The sequence below is a fragment of the Amblyraja radiata genome, chromosome 18 (assembly GCF_010909765.2).
Source record: "Amblyraja radiata isolate CabotCenter1 chromosome 18, sAmbRad1.1.pri, whole genome shotgun sequence".
Classification (NCBI taxonomy): Eukaryota; Metazoa; Chordata; class Chondrichthyes; order Rajiformes; family Rajidae; genus Amblyraja; species Amblyraja radiata.
The window spans coordinates 2,787,144-2,797,956 of NC_045973.1; the positions used below are offsets into that span (position 1 = coordinate 2,787,144).

The window sequence follows — 10,813 nt, forward strand, 5'->3', positions numbered from 1 at the left end:
CAAAGTTACTGCAATAGGACAGATGTTTAAGAAAGAACTGCAGATGCTGGAAAAATCGTAGGTAGACAAAAATGCTGGAGAAACTCAGCGGGTGAGGCAGCATCTATGGAGCGAAGGAATAGGTGACATTTCGGGTCAAGACTCTTCTTCAGACTGATGTGGGGGTGGGGTGGGGGGGGGGGGCAGGAAGAAGAAAGGAAGAGGTGGAGACAGTCGGATAGGACAGATTATGTATTTTAGTAACTGGGAATCACTAGCAAAACATTGGCTGTTAATCGTATTATTCTCTTATACATTTATAAAATAGTAATAATAATTGTAATAAGAGTGTTTTTCTGGTTTGTCATTGTCATCATTTCTCAGTTTATTTTTATGTTGGTTTACAGCATTTGAGTAAATTATTTCACATTTCTGTAGGTTTTTTATTTGCTGTAAGTTTGGTTGTGTTTTAACCTGTTACAATTTAAAGTTGGCATATCTTGATGTCTGTGTAAATTAGACCATCATTGTTGACATGAGTTTTTCAGATGCATTAGAGCTCTGCCTATACTTTTGTGGGAAAAGTAGAGTTTGGCTTTGAACATAGAACAGTCTAGCAGATGAACAGCCCCCTTGGCCCACAATGTCTGTGCCACACGTGGTTGCAAGACCACGTCTTATCTGCCTGCTTGTGATCCATATCTTTCCATTCCCTGCATATCCATGTCTCTATCCAAAAGTCTCACAAATGCCACTAGTGTATCTGCCTCCACCACCAGCCCCGGCAGCTCGTTCCAAGCCCCCAACCCCCCTGTTTAAAAACAAAACTTGCCCCGCACACCTTTCATCTTTGCTCCTCTCAACTTAAAACCTATACGCATGAATGAATGAATGAATGAATACTTTATTGTCACATGTGACAAGTCACAGTGAAGTTTGTTGTTTGCATACCCAAGGTATGTAAATAGTTGCCATATAAAGGGCACTGACAAAGTATACACAGTATCCTTTGTTCTCCCCCACTCCCACGCCAGGTCCCCGTTGTCCATTGTTCTTCCCCCTCCCTCGCGGTGGACCCCCCCCCCCTCGCCGGGCCCTCCATTGTTCCTTCCCTCTAGTACTTGACCTGGTTCCATCCTGGAAGTTCTTGACAAATGTACGCAGCAAGCAAATGCAATGTGAATGTTAGCAATTAAAACCGATTGTGGTTTTTGATATCTGCCACAGAATCCATTCTCCATCAGTTGTTCATCGTGAGGTTCCTCGGTTCAATGGAAGTGAAAACGGAAGAATCATCGGATGTCATCTACGAAACGATGCGCCAGATCCTAGCCGCGCGTGCCATACACAACATCTTCCGCATGACCGAGTCACACTTACTCATCACCTGTGACAGCTTGAAGTGAGTTAGTGACCTGTTTACTGACTGGCTAAAATATATGTTGATGTTTAAATCATTTAAAATATATGTGTGTCTGATAATTGGTTGTTTTATATTTCAGGTTAATTGATCCTCAGACTCAAGTCACACGTTTAAGAGTAGGTACTAAAATCATCAGCTATCTTTATTATTCTGCCAAAGATGCTTTCATAAATCTGTTAGTAATTGCTGCCTTGCCCATGTCCAGTTTACGTTTTTTTTAAAGTGTCGTATTCAAATTAATTTAGTTTTAACATCAACAGTAAAATACTGTGAGATTAAGATCAAGCAAAGTAAATTGTGTGTTTGTTTTTTCCGTTTTCACTGATTTTCATCCTACATTATGGAAACAGGCCCTTTGGCCCGACTTATACATGCTGAATAAGATGTCTTGTTTGCCCACATTGGGCGCATATCCCTCTAAACCTTTCCTATCCATGCACTTGTCCAAATGCCTTTTTAAATTTTGTTAACTTAAATCAACTGCCTCCTTTGGCAGCTCATTCCAGACGCCCACCACCCCTTAGTGAAAAGGTTTCTACTACAGTATTTGTGAAGAAGGGTCTCATCCCGAAACGTCATGCATTCTGTCTCTCCAGAGATGTTGCCTGTCCCGCTGAGTTATTCCAGCATTTTGTGTCTATCTTCGGTTTAAACCAGCATCTGCAGTTCATACACATTTTTACTTCTTGTAGCATCTGGCCATGTTTTAGCCCTAAACTTTTAAATTCCTTCCCTGTAACACTCCATCTCTCTTTACATTATTCTCCTTTTTATCAGATGCTCTGTAAAACATTTCTACTTTCACTGATCCTTGGGTCATCAGTTTTAATACTTTTTGTCCGAAGAAATGTCCCCACCCAAAACGTCGCCTGTCTCTTCCCTCCAAGGATGCAGCCTGACCTGCTAAGTTACTCTGGTATTTTAGACAATAGACAATAGGTGCAGGAGTAGGCCATTTGGCCCTTCGAGCCAGCACCGCCATTAAATGTGATCGTGGCTGATCATCCCCAATCAGTACCCCGTTCCTGCCTTCTCCCCATATCCCTGACTCCGCTATTTTTAAGTCCTATCTAGCTCTCTCTTGAAAGCATCCAGAGAACCTGCCTCCACCGCCCTCTGAGGCAGAGAGGCCTTTATTTTGTTCCTCGTGTCTTGGTATTAAACTCTCTCTCAGTGTAATCTACCAACACCAGGGTCTATATTTCATGGCAGTGAAAGTGCTGTATGAATGCGAGCAGTTTGTCTTCACTTTGCAGAACATTCACTTGTTTCTGATGGTAGACAAAAATGCCGGAGAAACTCAGCGGGTGAGGCAGCATCTACGGAACGAAGGAATAGGTGACGTTTCGGGTCGTATCCCTTGGGAAATAGGCAACGTTTCGGGCCGAAACCCTTGGGTTTCGGCCGGAAACGTTGCCTATTTCCTTCGCTCCATCGATGCTGCCTCACCTGCTGTGTTTCTCCAACATTTTTGTCTACCTTCGATTTTTCCCGCATCTGCAGTTGTTTCTTAATCACTTGTTTCTGACGGTCTATATTCTTCTGTTGCAGTTCCCTTTGCACAACGTGGTTCTTTGTGCGACTCACAAAGAGAACAGGCGCTTGTATGGGTTTGTGCTGCACACAGGAGGCAATAGGACAGAAGGCCGCTCTCTCTCCGTCTGCTATGTCTTTGAATCAAACAACGAGGGAGAAAAGGTGCGAAGAAGCGTTGCTTTGGATATTGCGTGTCCTGTTCTGATGTAAAGTGTATTAATGTTGTCAATTGGGGCAGGAAATTCAAGGTTCAATTACAATCATACCCAGGCAGATCGCTGGCGTAGATATTGGATTTATAAGTTGCATGGTCAATGGAACCAAATTTCAGAAGAGGATTGCAAACTTCAGCCAAAAGGTGCGTGTGTTTAGTGCAGAGAGTTGAGGGTGAGCTTCTAGTCCATCATTGCCTGGTGATAGTTGCTGTCTCCTGGTTTTGCATGCTATCCGATCAGATAATACCACACATAAATGCAATCAAGTCAAACTCAAATCCAATAGGTAGAGCAAAGGGGAAGATACAGAGTGCAGAATATAGTAGACAAAATTGCTGGAGAAACTCAGCGGGTGAGGCAGCATCTATGGAGCGAAGGAAATAGGCAGCGTTTCAGGCCGAAACCCTTCTTCAGACTGATCACACTTTTCAGCATCAGTCTGAAGAAGGGTTTCGGCCCGAAACATTGCCTATTTCCTTCGCTCCGTAGATGCTGCCGCACCCGCTGAGTTTCTCCAGCAATTTTGTCTACCCTCGATTCTCCAGCATCTGCAGTTCCTTCTTGTGCAGACTAAAGTTCTGAGCGCATCAGTTCCAGAGACAAAGTCCAATGTCCGCAATGGGGTAGAGGTGAATCAGACAATACCCTAGCTTATGGAAGGACCGTTCAGAAGCCTGATAACAGAGGGGAAGAAGCTTCTCTATGGTGTACCCAATGGGAGCGGGGATAAGCAGGAATGACCGGAGTGGGACAAGTCTTGATTATAGCATCTGCAGTTCCCTTTTGAACTCTTGATTATATTGGCTGCTTTTCTGCTGATTTTGTTCCTTTTCCATGCTGAACTTTTGGTAACCCCAATTCCCTCCTCATTCCCTCAGTATTGACTTGTGCAAAAACTAATTGTAACGATGATATGTTTAAGAAAGAACTGCAGATGCTGGAAAAATTGAAGGTGGACTAAAATGCTGGAGAAACTCAGTGGGTGAGGCAGCATTTATGGAGCGAAGGAATAGGTGACGTTTCGGGTCGAGACCCTTCTTCAGACTGAAGGAATAGGTGACGTTTCGGGTCGAGACCCTTTGGGTCTCGACTCGAAACGTCACCTATTCCTTCGCTCCATAGATGCTGCCTCACCCGCTGAGTTTATCCAGCATTTTTGTCTACCTTCCAGTAGCGATGATAATGCTACTGCAGGCACCTCAGTTTTACCAAGTGATTGAATTTTTATTTTAAAATAAATTCTTAACTAAATAGCGTAGTTGACGAGTAGTGAATGTGGCCTTTTATTTTCTAGATCTGTGATTCTGTTGGATTAGCAAAACAGATTGCCCTGCAGTCACAGATGGTAAGTTGCAGCAATGCTGTTTGTAAGTAAACTGCCTTTATTACACCAAGACACAAGGTGAAAAATACCAAACACAACACGGTGACAAGTGTGGGAAGGAACTGCAGGTGCTGGTCTACATTGAAGACAGACACAAAGTGCTGGAGTAACTCAGCGGGACTGGGCAGCATCTCTGGGGAGAAGGAATGGGTGACGTTTTGAGTCGAGACCTTCAGTCTGAAGAAGGGTCTCGATCTGAAACGTCACCCATTCCTTCTAGCCAGAGATGCTGCCTTGTCAATAGCCAACAGACACTAGGTGCAGGAGGAGGCCATTCGGCCCTTCGAGCCAGCACCGCCATTCAATGTGATCATGGCTGATCATCCACAATCAGTACCCTGTTCCTGCCTTCTCCCCATATCCCCTGACTCCGCTATCTTCAAGAGCCCTATCTAGCTCTCTCTTGAAAGTATCCAGAGAACCGGCCTCCACTGCCCTCTGAGGCAGAGAATTCCACAGACTCACAACTCTCAGTGAGGAAAAAGAGTTGAGTAACTTGCTAAGTTACTCCAGCATTTGGTGTTTATCCTCACACACAGTGACAATACAGCATGTACTGACTGTACGGAAACATTGATATTACTCAAAACCTGCACCAGATCATGAAACGGTAATGCCTGAGTTCTGTGATCCAACGAAGTCCAAGGTGAGAGGGGAAAGATTTAATAGGAACCTGTGGGGCAATTCTTTCCACATGGAAGGTGGAGGGTGTATGGAACGAGCTGCCAGAGGAGGCAGGGACTACAACATTTAAAAGATACCTGGAAGGTGCATGGATAGCAAACATTTAGAGGGATATGGCCAAACCAGGCAAGTGGGGCTAGTGTAAATGGGGCATCTTAGTTAGCATGGGCATGTTGGGCTGAAGGGCCTGCTACTGTACTCCATGATAGCAATGCAGAAGCGCAGGATACATTTGAATGATTTCCTCAAGGGATCATTAAGGCAGATGTTGATCTGGTTCCACTGAGCATAACATGTCATGAAAAGGAGTGAGACCTTGTGTCTATTTAGGCTGGAGCCCCATGCCCCTTTTTTTTGTTGTTACCAATAAAGAAAGAGTTGTACTTCTGTCATCAGTGTGTGTTACTCTGGGGCTTCTGTCATCAGTGTGTGTTACTCTGGGCTTCTGTCTTCTAGTGTGTGTTACTCTGGGGCTTCTGTCATCAGTGTGTGTTACTCTGGGGCTTCTGTCATCAGTGTGTGTTACTCTGGGGCTTCTGTCATCAGTGTGTGTTACTCTGGGGCTTCTGTCATCAGTGTGTGTTACTCTGGGGCTTCTGTCATCAGTGTGTGTTACTCTGGGGCTTCTGTCATCAGTGTGTGCTGTGAGTCAGGGCTGCTTGCTTTAATTACTGCCACCTCTTTGCCCTGTAATAATCGCGGTGTTGTGTGCTATAATAGGATAGGCAAACAACAGATAAACAGAAGGAACTGGATCGAGAGAAGCAAAGACAACTGAAGGAGCTGGATAAACAGAAACAAATCGATAAGGTAAAATTAATCCAACTCAACATACACTCTCTTTCATATTGAAATTCCCATTTAGTGTCATTAGAAGAGTACAGCACAGGAACGGGCTCTTCAGTCCACAATGATCGAGTCTACCTGCACGTGATCCATGTTCCTCTATCCCTGCTCTTCCATGTGGCCGTGTAAAAGCCTCTTAAACACCACGACTATGTGCCTTCACCACCAACCCCGGCAATGTGTGCCAGGCCCCCACCACACTCTGTTTAATAAAGAACTCAGCCCCGCGCATCTCCATTAAACCCCCCCCCCCCCTCCCCCAGCATCATCAGACACCCACACCACCCCGGCCACACACTCACTTCACCCCTGCCTTCGGGAAGAAGGCACAGGAACCTGAAAACTGGAACATCCAGGTTCAGGAACGGCTTCTTCCCTACAGCCATCAGGCTATTAAACACGACAACCTCAAATAAGCTCTGAACCACAATAGACTATAATGATTATTATTGACCTATTATTGTTTTTTATGTGTATGTGTGTGTTTGTGTGTGTGTACACAGCTTTTTTTTCTCATTACATTGTTCATAGAACACTATGTTTACATATTCTGATGTACTGCTGCAAGTAAGAATTTCATCGTTCTATCTGGGACATATGACAATAAAACATTCTTGACCCTTTTTTATAGTGGGAGAGTCCAGGACTAGAGGTCGCAGCCTCAGAATTAATATATACTAGACCAAGTGCAGACCCGTTGGGTCTGTTCCCCCAACGTGCGGTTGTGGGGGGGGGAGGCGGCATGCAGCTTCACACACACTAACTATCCCCCCTCCCCCCCCCCGCACTCACGCTAATTACCTCCCTTGATATTATATTAATATTATTAATTTGCTCCTTTTACCCCATAACCACCCTATCTACTGACGCATAGCCCCCAACTTGCAGTCACATCTAGAGAGCGGGGGGGGGGGGGGCGGGGGTAGAGAGTGAGGGCAGAGACAGAGAGAGAGGGGAGGAGAGAGAGAGGGTGCTGAGAGGGGGGTGAGGTGGGGAGCAGGGAGGGGAGGGAGGGTGGAGGGAAGAGGGTAGGGGGTGTGGAGGGGAGGGGTTTAGGGGAGGGAGGGTGGGGGAGGAGATGGAGGGGAGGAGGGGGAGAAAAAGAGGGGAGAGAGAGAGGGGGGTGAGGAGAGGGGGGGAAAGAGGAGAGGGGTGAGGGGGGGAGGGGAGAGGAGAGGGGGGTGAGAGGAGAGAGGGGGAGGAGAGGGGGGGAGGAGAGGGGGGGAGAGAGGAGGGGGAGAGGAGAGATGAGAGGAGGTGGAGAGGAGAGAGGCGGGGAGAGAGGAGAGGGGGGGGAGAGAGGAGGGGGGGGGGAGACAGGAGGGGAGGAGGAGAGAGGAGGGGGGGGGAGGGAGAGAGAGAACCCAAACCCCCCAAACAACCATTTGCAGGCAGTGCCTTTTTCCTTCAAACTAACCATAACCATATTTTCATTTTCAAACCAAATTAAGGGTACTTACTCACAGCTGTGTAGACATTTGTTCAGTCATTCAGAGCTCAGACCTCCATCTTGTAGAGACTGATTGGGGCACACCACTTCCTGGTTTTATAGTCCCTCCCCCATCCCACCAGCAGGAGCAGCAGAGAGAATGGGGAATTTTGTAAAAACATTAATATCTCTGTCATATTTAATCGACGGGAAAAATCCTCGGCACACATGGGGCGGAGGGGGGCTCTGAGCGAGATGGCCAAAAATGACGGCTGTAGGTGGCGGCGTTCTCTAGGAAATCGCAGCACAGATGGCCAAAAGCGGTCAAGAACAGAGTTTTAGTAATATAGATATAGATAAATATATATATATAGACTTTTAATTAGTACAGGTGTCAATTATGGGGAGAAGGCAGGAGAATGGGGTTAGGAGGTAGAGATAGATCAGCCATGATTGAATGTGTAGGAAAGAACTGCAGATGCTGGTTTAAATCAAAGATGGATACAAAATGCTGGAGTAACTCAGTGGGACAGGCAGCATCTATGGAGAGAAGGAATGGGTGATGTTTCTGGTCGAGAAGAAGGGCCTCGACCCGAAAAGTCACCCATTCCTTCTCTCCTGAGATGCTGCCTGTCCCGCTGAGTTACTCCAGCATTTTGTGTCTAGCCATGATTGAATGGTGGTGAAGACTTATTGGGCTGAATGGCCTAATTCTGCTCCTATCACTTCACAAGTTACAGGAGTAGAATTAGGCCATTCGGCCCATCGAGTCCGCTCCACCATTCAATCATGCCCGATCTCTGCCTCCTAATCCCATTTTCCTGCCTTCTCCCCGTAAACCCTTGACACATTGATGACCCGTGTGATTAAGAAGGAACTGCAGATGCTGGAAAAATCGAAGGTAGACAAAAATGCTGGAGAAACTCAGCGGGTGAGGCAGCATCTATGGAGCGAAGGAATAGGCGATGTTTCGGGTCGAGACCCTTCTTCAGACTGATGTGGGGGGGGGGGGGGCGAGAAGAAGAAAGGAAGAGGCGGAGACTGTGGGTTGTGGGAGAGCTGGGAAGGGGAGGGGAAAGAGGGAGAAAGCAGGGACTACTGAAATTGGAGAAGTCAATGTTCATACCGCTGGGGTGCAATATCTGTGATATTGATTGCATGAAAACATTGCTTCCAGGATCTGGAGGAGCAGAGCCAGCTGATTGCTGCCTCCAGTCGGCCAAACCAAGCGAGCGGCGAGGGCCAGTTTGTGGCATTGGGCAACAACAGCCAGTCAGAGGACAGTGACACTGCGGACGATGGCAAGACAAAGAAGAAGGAGTCTGAGGCGTGAGGGTGGATGGTGCCGTCACAGTCACCGGGGAGACAGCTCGACATCACTACAAGATGTTACATTGTAAAGTAATTCCCTCCGTTTGAGCTGGGAGCTTCCTAAACACCAAGGCACATACATGTCCTGTGGTGTCTGCTCTGAAGTAAGCCTAGGTACTATTCTGAACAGCAGATGTTGCTAGCTAACTCCTCTCTATATCTTTGCCTTTACTTTGAAACCTATAATTATATTTTGACAATGTATTCAATATTTTACACATTACAAGCTTGTGCAATGTGTATGCAAGAGCTGTAACAGCTAGTTTATTGTTGTTAGTTAGTAGATACCTGTGAGGTGTCGTGCCTAGAATCACAGCATCAAGGAAGAGCCGCTGCTTTGTGTAAATAAAACAAAAATATTCATCCTTCTGCACAAATACTTTACCATTCAGTAATAAGCTGTGATGTACTCAAGGAGGTGAATCGCTTTGTAAAATTGCACACTAACAGCCCTGTCCCACTGTACGAGTTCATTCCAAGAGCTCTCCCGAATTAAAGAAAAAATCAAACTCGTGGTAAGCACGGAGAATGAACGTAGCGGGTACGTCGGAGCTCGGGGACGTCTCTTAGCGGCTCGTAACGCTAACGGCAGGCACTCGGGAAGACTCGCTAACGGCAGGTAAGCACGGGAAGACTCGTGAAGATTTTTCAACATGTTGAAAAATGTCCACGATAGCCCCGAGTACCGACGAGTGGGCATTACTGTAAATCTCCGAGTTCGAATCAGGGCAAACTCGGGAGAGCTCTTGGAATGAACTCGTACAGTGGGACAGGGGTTTAACCTGTATCTTTGCAGTAAATCTTCTTGTCGAGTCCACACACAAAATACGAAGTTGATCAGCCAGAGCTGGGCACACTTCTCGGCATCTGCACACAATGATGTCTGTCTTGTGCGTGGTGGTGGAAACCGGGCCGCAACGTGAACCCTCTTTCCTTGACCCCTTTGCAGTAAATGAAACCCAAGTAATTAATCTCCACTCCAGTGAAATGCTTTCTATGGAACACGGTTTATAAGCCTCAGCCTGGCATTGTATCAGCTACGATGAGGTAACAGGCCAGTACATAGTCTGATGGGTCTGGATTTATTCAACTGAGTTTGTGGAATGTTATTGTCCATCTCTTGTGTCATATTTTGATTTCAGTTTTTGTGAAGTTTGGTTGAACACATTTTGAACTCGTGTCTTCTCTTCACACAGAATTAAACCATCCTTAAATAATACTAAATATTATTCACATTATGAACTTACTATTTAGACTCAGTTATTGTCAGTACTATATATTTAGAAACAGATAAACTTTTTAGGAACACAAAGCGCTGGAGTAACTCAGCGGGTCAGGCAGCATCTGTGGAGAACATGGATAGGTGACGTTTCAGGTCGGGACCCGTCTTAAGTCCCGACCTGAAACGTCACCTATCCATGCTCTCCAGTGATGCTCTCTGACCTGCTGAGTTACTCCAGCACTTTGTGTCTTTTTTTCTTCTTTGTAAATCGGCATCTGCAGTTCCCTTGTGCAACTTTTTAGGGGTACTATATTGCTTTGTTTCTCCAAAAGTCACACATTATTCTTGGTGCTTTTGGGAGAATATCCAATGACGGTTGTGAAAGGAGCGGGGAGGACGAAACGGTAAAATAATGTGCTGGAGTTTGAACATAATTGTACCTCAGCCTTTACAGCCGATCTGTCTCTGCCTCAGAGGGCGGTGGAGGCAGGTTCTCTGGATACTTTCAAGAGAGAGCTAGATAGGGCTATTAAAAATAGCAGAGTCAGGGGATATGGGGAGAAGGCAGGAACGGGGTACTGATTGTGGATGATCAGCCATGATCACATTGAATGGCGGTGCTGGCTCGAAGGGCCGAATGGCCTACTCCTGCACCTATTGTCTATTGTCTATCACTTTTCCAAACAGTGTTTAACCACAATGGTGACTGATTATCCAAATACTA

General features: G+C 46.1%; 1 protein-coding gene across 1 annotated transcript in view; it reads left to right on the forward strand.

Annotated features, from left to right (window-relative positions):
• Positions 1-9,244, forward strand: part of appl1 (adaptor protein, phosphotyrosine interacting with PH domain and leucine zipper 1) — a 36,356-nt gene extending 27,112 nt beyond the window's left edge. Inside the window, exons 17-22 of the mRNA XM_033036584.1 lie at positions 1,207-1,381; positions 1,482-1,518; positions 2,954-3,100; positions 4,448-4,498; positions 5,942-6,031; positions 8,674-9,244. Coding sequence (XP_032892475.1) covers positions 1,207-1,381; positions 1,482-1,518; positions 2,954-3,100; positions 4,448-4,498; positions 5,942-6,031; positions 8,674-8,829 — 656 coding nt within the window. The 3' untranslated portion in view covers positions 8,830-9,244. The remainder of the gene's footprint in view (positions 1-1,206; positions 1,382-1,481; positions 1,519-2,953; positions 3,101-4,447; positions 4,499-5,941; positions 6,032-8,673) is intronic.
• The last annotated feature ends 1,569 nt before the right edge of the window (positions 9,245-10,813 follow it).